At 37.0% G+C, this 22,411-nt stretch overlaps 1 protein-coding gene across 4 annotated transcripts in view; it reads right to left on the reverse strand.

Annotated features, from left to right (window-relative positions):
* Positions 1–22,411, reverse strand: part of ERR (estrogen-related receptor) — a 194,734-nt gene that overhangs the window by 40,719 nt on the left and 131,604 nt on the right. For all 4 annotated transcript variants that reach the window (XM_083118982.1, XM_083118981.1, XM_083118979.1 and 1 more), the window contains one exon: positions 6,556–6,696. In XM_083118982.1, coding sequence (XP_082975108.1) covers positions 6,556–6,696 — 141 coding nt within the window. The remainder of the gene's footprint in view (positions 1–6,555; positions 6,697–22,411) is intronic.

Genomic DNA, 22,411 nt, shown 5'->3' on the forward strand with positions numbered 1-22,411 from the left:
AAGACAATAGTAATACACAAGAATTGGATACCCCCCACAATTTAATGCTCAATCCCCCTCTAACTAAAATACCTGCCATAATCTAAGACCTAGAGTTGGATACTGTCCCCCAACGTTTAATTCAGAATCCCCCCCCCCCCAGAACCCACGTGTAAAATAAGGCCTAATATTTTGGAAGTGGATATTTCTCCCACCCCCCTCCCTTCGATAATATCCTTAAACACTTTCTTTTCTTAATCTAATAGGATTAAATATGGTGCATTTAAGGTGTAAAATTTTTACATATATTTTGGAAAAATATATAAATGTTAAATTTTATATTATTTGAAGGGAAAAAATCCCCCTCCCCAAATCTTGATGGCTCAGCCTGTGCCATAATCCCCCCTTTTTGGGCACCCCTGTGTATGGGTCCCTACCCCCCACATCCTCTAAAATGTGTCTTCATGGTACGGTACTATATGCACAGGGAACTTAAAAATAAATTTGAGGAACGAAAGAACATATAACACTTCGGTGACTGAGGGCACGGGGTTCTTGACTCGCAATATTGCCACGGAAGTTACCGAGTTCGAATCCTGAACTGGGTAAGAGTATTTGTATTTGTCCCTTGATCAAATTTCATATGATCATCAAGTCTTATAGCCGCAATTAGCCCAAGTTGGCAGAAAAGCAACGTCAAATGTGATACGTGGAGGGGGGGAGGGGGAGGGAGGGAGATAGAGAGAGAGAGAGGGGGAGGGAGGGAGAGAGAGAGAGAGAGAGAGAGAGAGAGAGAGAGAGAGAGAGAGAGAGAGAGAGAGAGAGAGAGAGAGAGAGAGAGAGAGAGAGAGAGAGAGAGAGAGAACAAACACATTTATAAGTAAAGAATCATGGGTTCCCAAACCAACACTGTCAATGTTCTGTTTAGGTGGATGTCATTGGTGAGTGCTTGATTTGGCAACCGAGAAACAAAAACAAGCACCAATGCATTTGTTGGTAATTGACAGGCCTGAGTTTATATTTGTGAAGGACGATGGACAGTGGCGGCGATTGGGTTCCAAAACTGGGGGGAGGGGGGGCAAGGTTCCAAAACTTGGGGCTAAGACAGTATATTTCCCTTGCAGATAAGGTTTAGCATAGTGCAGGAGCGAAAGTGGCAAAAAGTGGAGGGCAACTGCCCCCCCCCCCCCCCCCCCATCGCCACCACTGACGACGGACCATGGTTAACAACATCGTGACTTCCCTCCCTTATGTATACAATTTTAGTTATAACTTTTTAGATTTTTAGACCAAGTTATGTCAGATGATTGGTTATATTTCTTTTATATTTTACCATATTTCAAATACCTCATATTTTTCACTCTCCGACAATTTTCCCCAGTAGAGAGAACAATTCATGCTGAAAATATTAGATTTTGAGCTAGTTTCACTTTCATGAAGCTGGAAAGATCCTTCTAGCATTTTGGAATATTAGGGAGCTAAACATGGGCACCCAGTAGGAGGCAGGCCTATGACTTCTTTCTGGAAAGTATATGTTAGGCTAAAGTTACATATTTTATGCACGCACTTTTAATCCAAATGCAAAAAATTAAATTAATTATTATGAAGGACTGAAAATTATAAGTTATGAAAATTATAAGTAAGACTAGTAAGATAAGTAAGACCCTGCAGAAATATCAGAATTTCATATTCAAGCAGGTTGAGGGGCACCATCCGGTGTTTATCCAGAATTTTTCATCCGGGATGGGAGTGTAAGGGTAAATTCTGAGCCAATATGTCTAAAATTTAGACCTTTGTGAAACATTTTAGAGGGTGTTGAGGATTTTTTTGGAGTGTAAGAGAGGGTGTGTGGATACAACACTGGGCAACAATATTTTGAAAAATGCCTTGTTTGCTTTATCTTAATTTAAGTAGTTAATCTCCCCTTTTTGGTCAATCGCGACAATGAGGATGAAATAAATGGTGATTACATCAAATCGATGAAGGAACATTGACAAAGGAACACCCATGTCCAAGCCAGGGCTTAAACATTCTCTTAACATATGTTTTTTTTCCCCCCCAGTTTCGGATAATTGTAAGAAGGAGGATAAAATAAATGATTACATGAAATCAATGAAGGAACACTGACAAAAATATGCCCATGTCCAAGCCAGGACACAAACCTGGAATCTTTGGTGGCAAAATTGTGAGTGGACTGCTCAATACACTCACCCACCAATGTTACTTAAAATGCATCAAGGAGTCCCATATTTGATTCCCAGTCAAGGCACATTGCCCAGTGGTTTGAAACCCACTTCAAACATAAGGTACAGTCCCTATTAGCCTACATGAGCATACAATGAACTTTTAAGAACCATATTTGCACCTCTCAAGACTGAAAATGCTATCGCTGAATGGGCGTAGAGGTTGACTTTGGCTAAGCTTTCCTTACAAAAAAATAAAATCCAAACACTCGAATAATACCATTATATATTTTTAAAAAAGAAAGAAAAGAAGTGGATAACTCCCACTTAAGAAACCATACAGGGCATACTAGCATAGTAGGTTTCAAGGAAAAGCGGTTTCACGTAAGGTTAAAATAAGAGTAGAATTTTTTTTCTGCTATGCTAGAGTGCTTCTGAGGAGCCAGTACTCACCTGAGAGAAGTGGAAGCAGCTCTTCGTGACGGCAGCTGGGACACGGATTGATGGCTGATCACAAAAGCAAATGCATTATACAGCAACACCAAAAGGGCTCTCATGGGAGGGAAATTGCCTTTTCTCTTAGCCACATGCACGAAAACAACAAGATTCGCGTTTGGAAGTGAGATGACTAACTAATGATACATAAAATAACAATTCCTTCTTATTCTTGTCTGAATCACATGGTGCGAATAGCCAATCCTGCTTGCTAGTGTTTGTTTATGTTACAGTGAGCATATTCCGATGATGAGTGGTAGAAAAGCAGGGGAAATCTTGAATTGTGTATAATTCTCATCATTTCAAATTTAGATTTACAACATACATAGTAACTTCATTCACAACACATGAAAATATGGCATGGCAGGGAGGGTGTGATAATGTACAATTAACACTGGATACTAGGGTTTCTTGAACAAAATGCAGAAAGGAAGGGGGGGGACTTCAAAGATGTATCGTTTCGCTTTAGATATAACTGTAAGTATTACAACATGCGCCTAAGTCAATTCAAATCATTACAACAGTAGTAACAAATTCCACTACACTCCCATGTAGCAAAATGGTTAGTGCTCTCCCCTTTGGTGTGAGTGGTCCTGGGTTCAATTCCCAGTGGGAGTCCCCAACATTTCGGCACTGAGTATACATCGTGAGGATAGTTAGGGAGCTACTTGAAAAGACAAAGTAGTGGGCTACGATCTCAAAAGCCAGAAAACAGTGGTGATGGGACTTGATGCGCTGACCATGTGTTACCTAATGAAAAAAGCTGCTCTGGTAGGCCTTGGCACTTAGAAGGTTGTTGAGTACAGTTTAGTTTACTAACATATATTTTTTAAATGTAATTTTGCATAACTAACTTTTCCAGTATTTCTCTCCTTTTACAAAGATTTGGCAGCACAATTATCACTTTTCGACCTTACAATCAGTCCTATTACTAAAAGTTATTTCTGAATAATAATAATAATAACCTCTGGAGAGGAAATTATCTTTCGCCAATTTAGAAGTGTAGAGCCTGAGGGAGGAGGGGATTCTCTCCCTCCCTAGTCACATGATTTGGTGATCCCACATGGCACCATCGGGGTGGTAGGCTTCTCATTTTATTTCATGCTCCTAAATCCTGGTTACTTCGAAAGTGGGAGAAGAATTCTATTGCTTCAGAGTCCCCATCAATTAAAAAGGCTGTTGGTTAAGAGTAGCTACAACAGCCCTTCTCGAGGGATAAACCAAGACACTGAACTGATGAAACTGGTCCCATGCATTGGCATCGGGATGGGATTCAAGTTACAAAAAAGGAAGAAAGAAAAAAGAATGGAACGATTCTTCTTTTTATTGTTAATAACAGAATAAAGTTCAGTTAGTTGGCAAGCGAACAGAATAACCAGAATAAACATAGTAAACACTGTGTTAGATTGAAAAAATCATGAACTTTATAACGCAAATTCTCCTCTAAGTTTTAAAGCTTCTTCTTGAACAAGGTGTGCAAAAGTTAATAACATGGAATAGCTATGCATTTTCAGTGGTGTGCCCTGGATTTTCGAAGGGGTGGGGGTACATATGCTTTTTTACTAGTCAGTTCTCATTTTGCCATCTTTTCCTGCCTTTGATATACATATATATATATTGGGTTGGCCCATAAGTCCTGGCATTTTTTTAAGGTGAAAATTTTGCGTGAAAAATAAAATGTGTTGGCAATGCATTTTATGTTATTCTATAGAGAATTATGTGCTCTACAAAATAGTGTGTTTAGTTTTTTTATGCTGATATACTTTTTGTACTTTTCAGGTCATTAAAATGGAGTGTCAAGTCGACAAAAAAGAGCAGTTTCGACATCTTCTGCTGTTTGTGTTTAATCGAGGTGCCAAAGCCACAGAAGCTGCTCGAGAGATTTGTGAAGTGTATGGCAAAGAAGCGATGCCTCTTAGGATGGCTCAAAATTGGTTTAAGCGATTCAAAGATGGCAATTTCAACCTCAAAGACATGCATCGCACCGGACACTCCGTTCAGTTCGATGAGGAGCGACTGAATCAGCTCATTCATGAAGATCCAGGCCAAACGACGAGGGAATTGGCAGAGATAAAGGAATGCTCCCACAGTACCATAGAGAGTCACCTTCACTTGATGGGAAAGGTTCAAAAGTTGGGAGCATGGGTTCCGCATGCTTTGAACGACAACAAAAAAAAATCAACGAGCCACGATCTCCGCTGGTTTGCTTGCCCGTCATCGGTCAACTCATGGACACAAGCAGTGATTCCTCTACCGAACTGTTACCGGTGACGAAAAATAGTGCCTGTACGTCAATATTAAACCAATTTTGAACTCCTAGTCCTACATGTTAATTAATTACCATTTGTGAGGCTAGAAAATAATTTCTGCAGTACCGTCATACCATCCACGCACGATAAACAATCTTTGATCCAATTGTGTTCAGTATTTATTCATAATATATTCTGAAAAAAATTATAATCTTCAGCAGTTATTTTCACGAATCAAAATTCTCAGTGCAAGGGTTGCAACTCTATTAATTGCTTTTATGTCAATATAGTTGTCTCCTAATGGAGTGAATTTGTACTGAAAATATGTTTGTTCCATGAGAGTGGCACCTCCTATGTTGACGGTATCTCTCGTATTCTCCCCATTTTTAGCTCTAAGTTCTGAATTTCAGTCGTTGAACAAGAAAACGTAATATACAATTAATCATGACAGCAAAGAAAATAATATCATTAACACATTTTCTATTCAAGGGTGGTGGTGTTTATTTCATGCCTACTTTATTAAGTTAGTGCCACTTTTCTGAAGCATGAAAAGCTATAATCATTTGCCGCTCCCTTTTGTTGTGATTTGGACAATTTAGAGTTATGGCACACTATGAGGTAGAAATGAACTAAAAATAAAGACCCTTCAGCATCTCCTTGCAATGCTTGAAACATTAAAAACTGCCTTATACGAACTTTACAAGCTTTGTGTTATTGAAATGTGCATACCCCCATCAACGGCTGTTTGCAGCAAATCAGGTGTTATTTTCATAATCGAATTGGTAATGAGAGGTTGAGTGCTCTATCAATTCTATCTTTGAGAAAGAGGTTGCAAAAATCTTTGGATTTAAACAAGGTTGTAGCTGCTCATGAAAATATACGAATCTTATCGTATTTCTTGAAGTGGTTCATTTTCTCATTTTAGCAAAAACAAAAGTACTCAAACTCTTTACATAGAAATAGTGTTTCCCAGTCGGGGAAAGGCCGGAGAAGAAGAGTTTTCCTTCTCCAAGCACGAGCTGACAACATACATTCACCTACCCCGAGCACCGATCGGCAGTTTGCCTTCAGCAACTTTGAACGTTCTTTTGCTTTAATAGAGTATTGCGTGGTTTTAAGTATGTATATTTTACATCATCATTTTAGTAAGTGTTCTTTCCTATATCTTTTGACCTAAATCCTCAACCAACACTTTCTCGACGAGGCACCATGTCAGGTGTCTGAAAACATCGCATTAACCTGAAGAAGGAGGTAGTATAACCTTCGAAACGTTGTTTGACCAATCTCATGCTCACACACCTAAGTTACTGATTTTAAATCTTTTAGGCTTTAGTGGAAATAAGTCCATGACATTATTCCACTCAAAAATGGCTTTGGAAGAGACAACAATAGAATTATTGCATTTTACTTGACATGAAAGGTCCATGCCTAAAATTTCAGGCTGGCACCGTCACTGGTTATCAATAGTCAGCCCTCACCTACAAAAAATTGTGGCAACGCTCATGGTCCCACTAAAATAAATTAAAACTGCTCTTCCTGGCCGATGTTTCTCATAATGGGTATTAGCGAAATGGGACCGAAATGGTTGGGTAGATATGGTAAATGTACATTCAGTCTGGCGAGCATTTCTCTGAGCCAAGCGAACTCACCTCCGTCCTGCCAATGCCTTGGTCCCCCAGCGTGTGAGTAGTGGAGGAGCAGTGCTGCTGGTCCGGGCTTCCAGGCGACGAGCGCTCATACAACCGCAGCCTCTTTGGGGATCCTGCTTCTTGGCCATCGCACAAGTCCAACTGAAATGGAACAAATTCCAATGTAATGCGACTGCAACAAAGATATGATTGGTGTTAACATTTTTATCAGGGGTGCATATACCTACGCATATATTTGTTCAATAAATCTCAATTTTTTCTTTCATCTGGACATTGAGTGCATAACATAAGATGTCGGGCACACCTGGCACTGTCCTGACATGACCAATGTTGCTGGTACACTTAGCAATTTCGAAAGGAAAAAAACATACCTTTTATGAATATGCCATAAATAACCACATATCGTCTGTAATGCACAGAATGCATAAAACATTTTCTTTCATTTGCCAATTCCATAAACACCCCACAGAGACCATCGAATTTTTTTTGCAAGCAACTCCATCTTTTATCCACGTTTTTCTTTACTTCGTACAAAAACATTTTACACCTTAATAACTTTTATCCATATTGAATGTTCTTGTAGAGAATCACTTTTTTCTTTAATGTTTTAAAAATATCAACATAGTCCAAGTTAATATCCAATGCATGGTTCATGTCTTTCGCTTTTTGGGCAAAAGTTATATACGTCCAAAGTCTCGGTTGCGTGACTTTTTGGACACCCTGTAGTTAATAATTTGTTTTTGTTGTACGTGACTTTGTACCAGGTTTGATCCTTAGTGGAAACATATGGCATAATGATTCGGATTCCATTTTAAAACTGTAGGACCAATCCGGATTAGCCCATCAGAGTATAAAATAAACTTAAAACAAACTTTCACATGTTTGTGCTGTTGATGTCATACAAATTAAGTAAACGTTAATATTAAACTATTAGATGTTTCAGGACAATTAAAAAAATTAAAATTTTAAGCTGTAGGTCCAATCACAATGAGCATATCTGAGCATAAAGTGGACTTATTTTAGACAAACAAAATTTTACTGACAGAAAGGCAGATTTAAAAAAAATATATATATATATTTCTTTTGGTAATTTTTGGCCAATCTACTTCAGTTTCTGCCTCAGTTTTAGGGTCACGGTATACTAGGGCAGTCCTTCTATCAACTGCCGGGCTGTGGTCTGGTACCATGCTGCAAGAGTTCATTAGACCCAGTCACTGCAAACTATTTCAAACTCAATTTTATATTTGTCAACAAGCCTACACATATACCATACGGCATACTTTGTTTATTAATATTTAATTTCAAGGGTGCATATTAATGTATAAAGTTTAAAAAAATAAAAAGGGGTAAACTTTTTGAGCAGGGCATCAACCTTATAAAATTAATTTACTGGGCTCTTGTCTCACAATGGCCGAGAACACTACACAACGCTTGCTTCGTGACCAGGTTTAGAAGCTATTACATCAATACAAATACTTCAAAGCCAGAATACAACTATTTTATGCTAAATAAAAATGTAAAGGGGTTTGATTCTAAATTTTAGATATAGTGCAAGAAAAAACTGTATCACTGAAGGTATTAGATCATCCCATAAGTAATGCCCTTTTTCGGCACAAGAAAGAAAAGAACGATGGCATGCCATCATAATACTCGCCCCCAAACTCAACAACCCTCTGCCACCCGCCAACCAGTTTTTGAACACAGCGTTCGAAGAAAGCTATGTTTTTTGACGAGAAAAACCCATCCACTGTTCACTGCACGTCCTCCATGTTTTGCTGTGTTTTTCCATCAAGATGACTTTTGAGACTGTGAAACACACTGAAATATGTAGGTGCAAGGTCTGGTGAATAAGATGGGTGGGGCCTTTTCTCCCATCCAAATTCCTGTAACTTCTCACACGTACTCCTTGCTGTGGGGGCGCGAGTTGTCTCCGTGGATCAACACACCCTTACGATTGACAAGTTTGTTCAGTAATGCAACCCGTACCCGTTCCAACTGCTGACAATAGACCTCTGCCATGATTGTCTGGTTCGGTGGAAGCAATTCAAAATGGATGATAACGTGAATATCCCATCAAACACACGACATCACTTTGTGTCACTGAAGCTCTTGTTTTGGCACTGTTTCCACCACACCCCTTTAGGCACCAACTGAAGTTTGCCTTTATTGTTGAGGTAAAGGATCCACTTTTCGTCTGCAATCATCATTCTGCCCAAAAATGACTTCCTTGTGCAACGAGTCAGTAGGGAACTGTAAATGTCCACATGCTGCTGTGGTGTCAATTCACGCAGTATCCATTTTCCAAGTTTGGACACATAACCAGGATTCTTCAGATGTCAGTGAATGGTTGAATGAGTCGAGGAGAGTACTGTGGCCAATTCTTTAACCATCTGACGTGGAATCTTCTCAAGAGTTGCTCTCAGAACCATTATGTCCTGCTCAACGGGTCTCCCTCGCCGTGGCATATCATGAGGCTGGTGTTTCCAGATGGAATTTTGCGAACCACCTTTGATATTTGCGGGACATCAATGGTCCCGTGACCATACACGGCAGTGATGTTTTGTGTTGTTACGGCTGCTGAATGTCCATGATGGAACCCATAAAGCATAACATGACGTATATGTTCTTCAGGCACCACCATGTTCAAATACGTGTCACTGCCACACAACTTCCTGCAGATCGATCTTGCTCTGTGCATGGATGCACAATGAATTGTCCTATCCATTGATAGCATCCTGACCTTGGAGTAGTTCGCCCATTGCATGGCATCCTTTTCCTGGCATTGCAGAAAATGACATTACTTATGAGATGACCCAATACATTTGATAAGTGTGTTAAAAGATGTAGCGATATTTTTTTTTTATTTTTACTTTATATGCACATTCCTATGCCAAAATCAAACATTCAAAATTATGTTAGTATACATACAATAATACCCTAAGTTATGTGGGTGTGTATATACTATGTGCTGGAACCACATTTCAACTTCGTTCTTGATCTCTTCATAGTCCTGGAAGTGTTGACCTACAAGATGTTTCTTAAGGTGAAGAAACAAGTGGAAGTTGCTGGGTGCAAGGTCTAGGATGTATGGTGAATGGTCCAAAACTTACCACTTCAATCCTTTGAGAAGCACCTTGGTGACATTCGCTGTGTGAGCCCGAGAGTTGTCATGAAGCAAGTGGACACTTCTTGTCAACATTCCCCTGCGTTTGTTCTGAAAATTGTGGTGCCGGGAGGCATGAAGTCAATCATAAGAATGCCTTTTCTGTCCCAGAACACAAAAGCCACGATTTTCTTTTGCTGAAATTGCAATTTTGAAGTTCTTGGCTTTTGGACACTGCGTATGGCAATAAACCCGTTTCATCATCCATCACAATGTGGTCGAGGAACTCATCTCCTGCTTGTGCGTAGCCTGTGAGGAAGTCGAGTGCGAAACACATCTGTTTCGTTGTCTTAGGGTGTGTTCCGAAAGTCTTAACGAAACGAACGCATTCAACAAAAATAACTGGGATCGTGAATCTGGTGAAATAGTTATTTTACAAACTTATGGGACACGCTAGGCGAAAGCGCAGGTGCAGCATTTTGTTTACAGAAAGTCTCCGCATGGCGTTAGCGGAAGGAATGTCCTTATGGCAAAAATAAACTCTACTGTGGACACTGTTACTCATTTTAATCACATTCTAAGAACGGTCAAGGCATACTCATCTTGTGGATGTTGCTTCATATCGGTCTCTGTTAAAATTATAATACATTTTCCGAACAAGTGCAGTTTGAATCCATCAGCACGTGCTTTGTCTGCAAGGAGCAGACGATTCTCACGGAACAAACCAGCCTCCTGGCCCATGCGTTTGGTGAATCTCGTTCTTGCACGAAACGCACGGAATGGGACTTGTGGGACAGCATAATGAAACTCACGAAACACACGGAAGCACTTATGGGACAGCCAGTTACCATAACTCGTTTAACGCGTTAAACTCGTGGGACTTTCGGAACGGGCCCTTAGACACTTCCGGAATGATTTCGTCCAATTGGCTTACTGTGAGACGCCGATCTGCACGAATTGTTTCCTCAACATGATTCAGAAGTTCATCGGTGATCACAGAAGGCCTACCGCTCTTGTGTTTGTCATGAACATTGGTCCGTCCTGCCTGCAGTGAATTCACGGCACCACTTCGTTACATGTTAACAACTCATAATGTTTCCATACACAGGAACAATTGCTTTGTGGATATCCGCTGGGCACTCGCCTCTTGCATGGAGAAAGCGTATGACAGAGCGCACTTCACATTTGGCGGGATTCTGAACCGGCACAGCCATTGTCAGCACGTGTTACTCGAACTATAAAAAACACAGACTCTAGTAAAAATGACGAACGGCCGCGAGATGAAAGCGGAAGGATGAAGGTCAAAGCCAGTGTTGCCAACGTAAGCACTAAAACATCACCTTTCGGTCTATACATTTCTTTCAGGATACGGCTCGTATTATTATTATTATTGAAGGAATGTATTTAAATTTGGGAACTTACAAAGTAGTGCGTACAGCAGCCGGCTCACACATGAGAAGAAATAATTATATCATAAAAATGGAGAAGGCAGAGTAGGAATCAGGCCCGTACCCAGGATTATTTTAAGGGGGGGCAAGCACAAAACCGTGGACATACCAGGTGTATAAGCTTAAATCTGCTGTTTTGTAGTCAGAAAAACACATGGTTTGTTCATAGAAAGCAACAAGAAATTTATTCAAAGTACTTGCCCTCGCGAGCTACACATTTTGCCCATCTCTCGGGCAATTTGTGGATACCACGCCAAAAAAAAGTCCTTCTCTTTCGAGGCAAACCACTCATCAAGCCATTTTCGGACGTCTGCATACGAATCGAAGTGCTGCTCAGCGAGGGCGTGGCCCATCGACGAAAACAGATGGTAGTCGGAAGGGGCCAGGTCTGGTGAATAGGCGGGATGGGGTAGCACCTCCCAGTTGCGTGTCTTCAAGTAGTTTTGGACCAGTCTTGACGTGTGTGATGGGGCGTTGTCGTGGAGGAAAATCAGCTTGTCATGTCTTTCTTGATAATCCGGTCTTTTGTCACACAGAGCACGGTGCAATTTGATCAGTTGTTGGTGGTAGCGGTGGGCAGTGACAGTTTCACCAGGTTTCAACAGCTCAAAGTAGACGATGCCCTGTTGATCTCACCAAACACACAGCATCGTCTTCCGGCCGAAGCGATTTGGTCTCGAGGAAGATGTTGATGGTTGGCCGGGATCAACCCACGATTTCTTGCGTTTAGGATTCTCGAAATATATCCACTTTTCATCACCAGTCACAATCCGATGCAGGAAAGACTTTCTTTTTTGTCTGGCAAGCAAGATTTCGCATGTGTTTTGGCGTCTCTCCAGCTGCCGATCGGTCAATTCATGCGGCACCCATTTTCCGATCTTTTGAACCTTTCCCATGGCACGTAGACGCATGGAAATGGCTGCTTGAGTAACACCCAATTGCTCGGCAAGCATCTTTTGCGTTTGGGTATCGTCCTCGTCCAAAAGAGCCTGCAATTGATGGTCCTCAACCTTCCTGGGCCGATTTTCACGCTTCTTGTCGCTCAGGTCAAAATTGCCGTCTTTGAACCGACGAAACCAATCCCTGCACGTTGTTTCCGATACAGCACTGTCACCATAGGCCTCCACAAGCATTCGATGCGATTCGGCAGCCGATTTCTTCAAATGGAAGCAGAAAAGCAGAGCTTCCCGCATATGCTCTTTTTCTGGCACAAAACTAGACATGCTTACCACAGGAACACTGTCTGTTGTTGTCTGCACCTGCTAACGATGTGCACTGATTTGTGTTGGCAGATGTCCAACTCATAAAAACACCAGGTATGGCGTGCTCATGGTAGCTTCATACGCTCACTAACGCCATCTATGAGCAAACAGCAGATTTAAGCTTATACACCTGGTATATATATATATATATTTCATTTATAAAATAATTAAGTATTATCATTAAACATGTATAAATACATTTATTTGGTACATTTATAAACTAACAAATTAATTCCTTTAACAACTGTTTCAATATGTCAAGAAATTAGACAATAGGTAAAACGTTTTTAATAAGTGTTAGATTTTATTCAATTATTGCTTTCTATTAATAATGATCAATAAAATTGCATACTTTTATTGAGTTATGTTTCTATAATGGTGTAAATCTGTTAATGGTCTTTCGAAAGGAAATATTTCCTTATCGGAGCTAGAGATTTCAGTGTCCAGGACGAGAATAGATTTTCGCACCCCCTGCACTGAATTTGCACCCTCCTACCTAGATATAGCTTGCTTGCATACTTAGACATTGAAGAAATTTTATGTACCTACTCTTTTCCGTTGAATCCAACGAAAATAAAACTTAGCATTCAAGAAATGAGGCTAATAAAAGGACAGTCGGTTGTGCTTCCCACCTCATCTTCATTTAAGCAGTGTGTGGTATTGTTCACATCTGCAAATTCAATTGCAAATTAAAGATCTGATATACGTAACTAGGTGGAGGGGCTAAAAATAAGAGACTTTGAGAACATATTAGTGTCCTATTAAATTAACATGTAAGTGCTATGTTTTATTTCCGACGAGAGGAGGTGAGAAATGGAGGAGAAATAGCAGGTTGGTGTAATTTCTGTGTTCCAGGGGCCTAAGGTGACTGTAATGACAACCCCCTTTGCAGCTATGGCTCGGTTCCTCACTAGTCCATTTTGATATAATTATAAAATCTTATATCTTATCAATGACTATAGAAGTACGTTTTAACCGCATGCTGTTACCAGCTCTAAAGAAAGAGAGAGAGAATAAGAGATGTATGCAACATTCAGAAACACACACTATTCTTTGTTCTTCCTTATTTGTATGTGCTTCTGATATTATTCTTAGTAAAGTATGCATGAAGTCAAAACTAATTACTTATTTTATTGATAGAACACAAACTCTTCCCATCGGAAAATTTTGATGGGATTTTAATAGAACAAGATCGTTGGTGGGAAGGGGGGAGATTCACCCTCTGCCATGGGAATTCGTACCCTGGATGTGACCACCAACGCTATGGTAGTATTGAAGCTGGATGTACAATTGTAGTGGTGCAATATTATGGACCAACGTAACAGGGAAAAAATCAACTCAGTGATTATCCCCTCTCTCCCTGACCCGACAATCAACAATACAGTCGCTTACAGAGAAAGGTTGTCACATGCCGTACAGCTCAGTGCTTATTGCTTACATTCCATTCTCAAAAGTATTTGAATAATGTAATATTCCCAAATTAAAAATGTTTTCAATTTTCTTATACCAGCACCATTTACCAGCCATGATTTGATTTGTAATAAAGATAATCTATGTTTACAAAGTAATATATTTATAAATTAAATTACATGTATTAGGAATGATTCTTATAATGAAGAGCATATCTGAATGTGAATTAACAAAAAAAATGACATTTTCTCAACAAGACTGCAGTTCGAAAAAAATCAGGACAGGAATTAAAAATAGTGAACTGTCCCAACCAAATTGGGACGTTTGGTAACTTTGCATCAATGGTTATAAAACTAAAATTGCTAAATATACTACACTGCAGACTTCTGGAGTCTACCTCTCTCTACAAACAACCCATTCATTTATGCAAGAAGAAGATTGAAATTCCTGCAAAATTTGAAAAATCGTCCATGTTATTTTTGTAGTTTTTTATATGTTTGCATTAACATATTTCATTTCTCGAGGGGGCATGGCCCCCTTGATGCCGCCCCACTCCCCTGGGTACGGGCCTGGTAGGAATGGTATCCAGCGAGAGGAAACTCAGCAGAGTCTTACCTCATCTAGCCTCCTGGGTGAGAAGGTCTACCCCGTTCTCGATCTTGCCTCGGGTTACAAATTTCTGTCTCGTGCTCGGTCTCATCTCGATTTATAAACATCCGTTTCCTCTTCATCTCATTTTCGATTTTAACCAGGTTTTTTAACTCTGTCTCGTCTCGAATTGTTTTTCCTCAGAGTTTTACTCCGACAGGGTTCAAGCTCACAAAATCCCAATAACCCCGAGAACCTAGCCCTTGTTTCAATGCAATGTAGTTAGATAGGGAAAAAAGGGATTTAAAGTTAAGCTGTCCTCTGACCCCCTCCCCCGTCTTTCGAGGTAGCGATGAGACTCGTAATAGTTGCTCCTCGACCTCTGAATTCACAGGGGGGTCAGATGGCAGGGCTGGGGGGGGGGCGAGACCATGACCTTCCGTGACTTCCGTCAAAGGCTAATTTTCCTGTCTATACTACAGAGTTTCAAAAAGTTTAAGGTTCACTGCGAAGCCTGTGTATACAAAATATAGTTATACTTTGTGCATCAGTAGTTAGAAACGGGGCACGAGCAAACAACCCCCCAAAATCTAACAATTTTATAGTGAGCTCTCTTAGTGTAATTTAACTGAAAATCATGATTTTAGCTGATTTTCCAAGTGTAAAAAACTGAAAATTTGTTTTACGTAAGAGCTTAAATTCCAATTTTATTGTATAAAAATTCTAAGATTTAGATAATTTCCTTCTAAGACACCCAATTTTTTAAATTTCACTTTTTCAAATAACTAAAGCGAAATCCATTACTTTTTTAACTGTAAAAAATAATTGACTCTCATGAGTCAATTTCAAATTTTTTTTTGCAAAATACCCCAGTATACATTCGGTCCATTTATATCTGAACCGAAGTTACCGTACTTGCATATTCTCATATCCTCTAGTTGTTAAAACTTTAAAACAGATTTTTCATCAAAGTAAACAGAAGAGGTTTGTTAATTACCAAAAAATATATAGTTTTGTATACTAACATATAAAAAACAAATATATATTACAGTATATAGTATATTTTTATATTTTTTGTTTTTTAAATAACATATTTTTTAATTATTTTAATTAAAAATATGTCATCTTAAAAATATTTTTTGTATATAAAAAAGTAAAAAAAGTAAAGTGTTCCCCTGTGCTTAGCACCACACCATGAAGGTGTATAGGGGGTGTGGGGGTAACGCCCCACACTTTCTTGATCCGGTCGTGAGTGGGGGTGATGTGATCAGCACCATGCCCCTGACTGCCTTTACCCCCCAGGGTTTCCCCCAGGTACCCATGTTATTCGATGCTGGGTGGGCGCCGGGTCCGCTTCCAACGTTAGAAAAGTTCCCGGATTTGAACCGGCCGGGGATCGAACCCGGGACCTTGAGCATGGTAGTCAGATGCGTTACCGACTGAGCCACCGCGGCCACTCATATTTTTTGTATATATAAAACCAATCTCAAATTTTATAAATTTTTTAAAATTAATTTAAGAAACCAAAAGAAAAAAATGTATATTTAAAACTAATTCCAAAACTTAATTATAAAAAATGAATAATCAACATTTTTAGATCATATTATATATGATACAACTGATATAAATAATGAAGCATTACATATTCCCCATTTTCTAACTAAACTTAAACCCCAAATTATAAATAAATTTTATTTTATCGTCAAACTATAGAAATTCTTCTTATAATCAAGAAGACATTTTTTATCATTATACCCTTACAAAAATTCTACACTATAGTAACAAACATCAATTAGATGATATTTATGATAGCTTTTGTGAAGAACTTAAGTTAAAACATGAAAATTTTGAAAAAAGAAATTCAGGATGGTCACTTTGTGATACAGACCATAAGCTTGAATTGAAAATAGCAAAATATCACCCCCTTGGAGGGGGGAAGTGGATCTAGTTATTTTAGATTACCAGAACAGATGAGAAACAAAAAAGGTGTATTGAATATTCAAAATGATGACAATAAATGTTTTCTTTGGTGCATCATAGCACATTTTCATCCAGCTAAAGATAATAAATATCGTGTTTCCCAATATAAAAAATTTGAAATAGAATTTAAAAAAGTTATGAAAGGAATAAAATATCCAGTAGACATCTTAGCTATCGAGCAATTTAAAAACAATACAGAGAACACAATAATCAATCGATAGCTGTTCATGTTTATGGTTATAATGAAAAAAAAATGATGATATGTATGTACTCAAACAGAATTATTCATCACCACATGATATACACACTATAAATTTATTATATGTTAAAAAAATAACAAAAAACACTACTGTCTCATACATGATCTCCAAAAATTGACAAAAAGTCAAGTAACACCTCATCATGGTAAAATTACTATATGTGATAGATGTCTGAAAACATTTTATGGAAGGGGTAAAATATCAAGCGAACAACATTTAGAGCAACATATTAGAAATTGTAATACTCATCCTCATGTAACTTACAAATTTCCAAAGAAAAGTATAAAATTTTCTATGTTTAGGGCACTGCTAAAACATCCATTTATAATCTCTGCTGATTTGGAAACAATACAAAAGCTAATGGCAAACAACTTTAACCAAGATTCAAGTACATCACATACAAAACATATAGCTAAGCATGAAGCTTGTAGTTTTGGACTAAAATTAATAAATACCTATGGGATCCAGATACCAGGTAACTTAAGAGAACCGTTTATATATCGAGGTGAAGATGCAGCCAAAAAATTTATTGAAACACTTCGAGAGTGGGTAAAAATTCTTACTCCATTCTTATATACAGAAAAACCAATGAAGAAACTTACACCAGAACAACAACGGGAATATAATAATGATATACGTTGTAAATACTGTAAAAATAATTTTGATTTAGATAATGAAAAAATTCTACATCACAACCATTTTAATGGAGAATATGTCCATACGATTTGTAATTCATGTAACTTGAAAATACAAAAAACATTTTTTATTCCAGTAATTATTCACAATTCATAAAATTTTGATACACATTTATTTATTAAAGAATTAGATTATGATGCAGAGAATATTAATATTATATCACAGACTACAGAAAAATATATTATTGTAGAGAAAACTATGAGATTAGAAAATAAAAGAACAGTTGTTCTTAAATTTTTGGATTCATATCTGTTTCTTTCCAGTAGTTTAGCTACTCTGGTCAAACAATTAACCGAAGACAAAGTTATTTACACAAAAAAAGAATTTGGGCAATATGATATAAATTTGCTAATGAGAAAAGGAGTCTACCCCTACAATACATGGATGATTTTAAAAAAAATTGAAGAGAGACAGTTACCACCGAGAGAAGCATTTTATAACAATCTTCAAGATAAAGAATGTAGCGAGGAGGATTATCAACTTGCACACACAATTTGGGACATGCTAGGTTGCGAAACAATGGGAGATTATCATGATTATTATTTGAAATTAGATGTTCTCTTGTTGGCTGATGTGTTCGACACTTTTCGAAAAAATTGTTTCGAAAAATATAATTTGGATCCTGTTTTTATGTGTACAACACCTGGTTTATCTTGGCAAGCTATGCTTTTAAATACTGGAGTTGAAATTGGTCTTCTCGAAGATAGTAAACAGTTTACATTTGTTGAATCTGCTATACGTGGTGGTATAGTACAGTGTCCTTTGAGATATATAAAAGCAAACAATAAATATTTATCTGATTATGATGCTAATAAAAAATTAAATATATAATCACTATATTGATATGAACAATTTATATGGGTATGTTATGACTCAATCACTCCCCATTGGTAATTACGAATGGATGACCCAGGAAGAACTTGAAAACGGATTTTTTTTAAATGGCCTGAAGATCATCCAAAAGTTTGTCTATTGGAAGTTGATATGCTATACCCACTATGGTGTCATGAGAAACACCACGGATTAGATATGGCACCAGTATCTCAAAAGGTTCCAGGTAAAGAAGAAACAAAATTAATGTTAACATTCGAAAACAAAAATAATGATGTACATCATTATCGAATGTTACAATATAATGAAAAGCAAGGTATAATATTTACAAAAATCCATAGGGGTTTAAAATTTGATCAAACAAAATGGTTAGCTCAATATATTATGAAAAATACAAGCAATCGAATACAAACAAATTCTAAAGTTTTGAAAGATCTTTATAAATTAATAATTAATGCCATATATGGAAATTTTTAGAGAACAAAAAAAATCGATTGAAGTGTAGTTTGGTGACTAATTGGAAAAAAAACTTTTGAAACTTATTGCTGATCCTACATACAAAAATTTTATAGAAATTACTGAAAATATGACTCTTATTGAAAGAAGTAACATCGATGTAGTGTGTGATGTGCCAATAGCTGTGGGTGTTACAATTCTTGAATTACCTAAATTAGAAATGTATAAATTTCATTAAGATGTGATGCAAGCTAGATACGAAAACATAAAAGTAGCATACATGGATACTGATAGTTTTATATATGAAATAGAAACAGAGGATTTGTACAAAGATTTACTAGATATGAAAGAACATTTTGATTTTAGTAACTATCCAAAAGATTGTCCATTATATAATTTATTATACAGTGTTGATAACAAGATGACCCCTGGGAAAATGAAAGATGAAGCAGCAGGATCTATAATATCAGAATTTGCTGGACTTAGAGCAAAAACAGATGAAAAAAAGAAGAAATTAAAAAAGCTAAGGGTATAAAACGACCAAATATAGCAAGACTGACAATGGATGATTTTAAAAATTGTTTATTTGAAAATGAGAAAATGAAAATAAAAAAAAATAATGTCTGCATATTATCTTACCAACAAAAATCATAATGTTTATACTACAATAAAAAATAAAATAGCCCTCGATGGCCATGACAATAAATTAGAAATATTAGATTGTAACATCCATACTAGAGAATATGGACACTATGAAAATGTTGACACAAAACATTGTAATAAATGTAAATTAAAAAGTTGATAAAAAATATTTATATTTAATTTTTTAATGTCCTATATAATTATTCATATTTTTGTCGAGCCTAAGGCTCTGAAGTAAATAATAAAATTCTATATTCTATTCTATTCTATTTAAAATTGTTCTATTACTTTCTCATTCTTTACATCATATACATATGATTTCTCCACAATTAAAATTGCACTGCACTGCACTGTATTTTCAGGTAGAGTTTCATGAAATTCACATACCAATTTAATATTAGTTCGATCATTTATAACTACCAATTTTCTTTTTGATGCACTGATTAAAAACATTGGTCTGTGAATTATGAACTCATCTGGATTATAATACATATGTATGTTACCTTCAGTTACTCTTTTAAATGCACTATAAGCTTCATATAATTTTAAATAATCTTGTTCTGTAATGTTTAAATTGTAATTTTCACGAGGAAATACTTCATTTCTGCCATTCTTCAGATACACATTTTTAACTTTACAATTATCAAACTGGCTGCTGTCTTTTTCCTGACTGTCATCTCTCCCTGTTTGAAACAGCACAGCTACAAACTCTGGCATGTCATATTGCAAAGATTGGAACTGATTAGTAAGGTCAAATTCAAACAATTTACCTTCCACAGGCTTCTGAATGCATTGATAAGTATAAAATTGAATCGGAATTTGAGGATTTTTCAAAATGTTGGCTTTGTATTTGAGAGCATAATTGGATTCATATTCAACTATAGGCAATCGTAACTCCATAGACTGGATCACACATTTCGCAGCTTCGGGTAAACTAGCCTCATTAGCTGTTCCATCTGCATTTTAAGTTTTGTATCTCATGATAGCATTATGCTCATTGGGTGCTCTGCGAAATATGACACTTAAACCACCTTTCCACATAATTTCTTTATAATCAGAGAAAAATCCAAATAGCAATCTCATGGGGAACAGTACTGTGTGACTTTTTGCTTGAATTTTTGTTACAGCTTCGAACCCACCAACTTTATAATATGCACTCTCTGATTTGGACAGCTTCAATCTCCCCACCGTAGTGGATGTAATTCCAGGATTATCAATTCTGTCAATCACTGCACCATGCTTCCTGACTTCAATTTGAGAGAATAAGAATGGAACAAAATTATTTACAAGTTTTACATTAGCCCCGGATGGGGGATATTCTTCACCATTGCTTTGTTTTACAATATCAAATTTTATATACAGATCGGATCTATGTGGATGAATGAATCCGTCCCTCGCCGTGATGTCATACTGTATCTCTTTATAGGGCTGATTCAAATTTGCAAATGTCCTCCTGTTTGGAGGGAAGGACTGTAATTCATAACTCTCAATATTTTCCATCTTGGTATTTATTAATATTTTTTAAATATTAATTTCTATTATCGCAGTGCTATTAGCACCGGCAAAATCGATGATTTCATTTTTCTCATTCGTAATTGTTATTTCTATGTAATTAACTTTATCAATAGAAACAGGGAAATAGACTGGTGGGATTGGGGAATAGAAGATAGGTTCCATAAATTCCGAATTCGGTTTAAATGTAGCAATGATACCTGTCTCCTTGTGACTGCCAATCGAATTTTCTTCTGCTTTCATAATCATACCTTTGGCAATATTACAGTGAATATTCAATGTCTCAATAGCTAAGAATTTTGGTATAAATTTACCTATGTGCCTAATACCTGGTTCTAATTTGCTATTGTTCTCAAATCCTAAAAGTTCTCCCATGGTAGATAATTGATTGATTGATTGATTTGGTGTTTTAAGTCCACTTTATGCACAGTAAGGCTAATTGGGACTGGACCTACAGTTTAAAGTGGGATCCGAACCACTTGTGCCTCCACCGGGTATCGAACCCGGGATCCCTTGATTACAAGGCGACGACGCTACCACTGCACCATCAGGAGGCCCCCATGGTAGATAAGTCCACTGTTTCATTGGTAGTTACAATCTCTACTCTGTGTGTTACAGAATTTTGAGAAAGCAAGACAGTGTTTGGAAGTTCAAATTGTAAAGTAGATAAGTTATACTGTCCAGGAGGAATAATTATTTTTTTATTACCTACTAATATAGTATTGTTGAAGGTAGTTACATTCGGAATCAGATACATACTGCAGAATGCTCTTAGAGCTATGGACTTTGGATAGATAATATCATCGTGAAGATGTAGTTTCAAAACCGAAGTCTCGCTGGAGAGATGAAAAATTCCCATATTTAATATATAATACAGCTTTTTGAAAATCTTTTAATTTGATGTTTGGTATTTTATTTAAAATTCTGAGCATCGTAATGCAAACATGGCCACATATAATTTGATCGAAATCTTGAATACGATCGTCGTTGTAATAAATTTTAACATGTTTCAAGTATTATTTTCCTGTAGTTTACGGTTATTACAAGCATAAGAAAACAGTTTTTCTTTATGACGTTTCAGGAGAACACACGCTCCTTTCATCAGACATTTATTTTCATTTTGACTAAAGATACAGTTATAACAATGGTTAGTAATTTTTTAAACAAAAATAATCTGTTATATAATGGATGTTGTCAATGTTACATTGTTGTAATATAGCAACTTAACTGTGAAAAAAGCAGTCTGTTTTATTTTTATTTCAGATTATTTTTTTTTATTTTTTTTAAATTATGAATCCCAAATATCATCAGGTAATTCAAAATCATCATTGTTTTCACAAAGTCTCTTCATGCTTTCTGTTACATTAAATTTTAAAGATGGTGGCTTACTCCATTTGTGAAAAAGAAAACTCCATACTGGATCTATGTTACCATTTTCATTATTTAATTTATTCCAGTGTTCTTCTGCAATGAACGAAGCTTCCCAGACATTCAACTCTGTGTTTCCCGTTAATCTTTTTAAAACACTTCTCTTTTTCTTCAAATGCTTCTCTTCGATGATATGAGTTGACAAACCTGTTCTTGGGTTTAGATTTATAATGTCCAAATCGTGTTCGTGCCATCTTATTGCCATTTTCTTTGCTGTTTGTCTGGCAGAGAGTTTCTCAT

Source organism: Lepisma saccharinum, chromosome 3, assembly GCF_977018435.1.
Source record: "Lepisma saccharinum chromosome 3, izLepSacc3.1, whole genome shotgun sequence".
Classification (NCBI taxonomy): Eukaryota; Metazoa; Arthropoda; class Insecta; order Zygentoma; family Lepismatidae; genus Lepisma; species Lepisma saccharinum.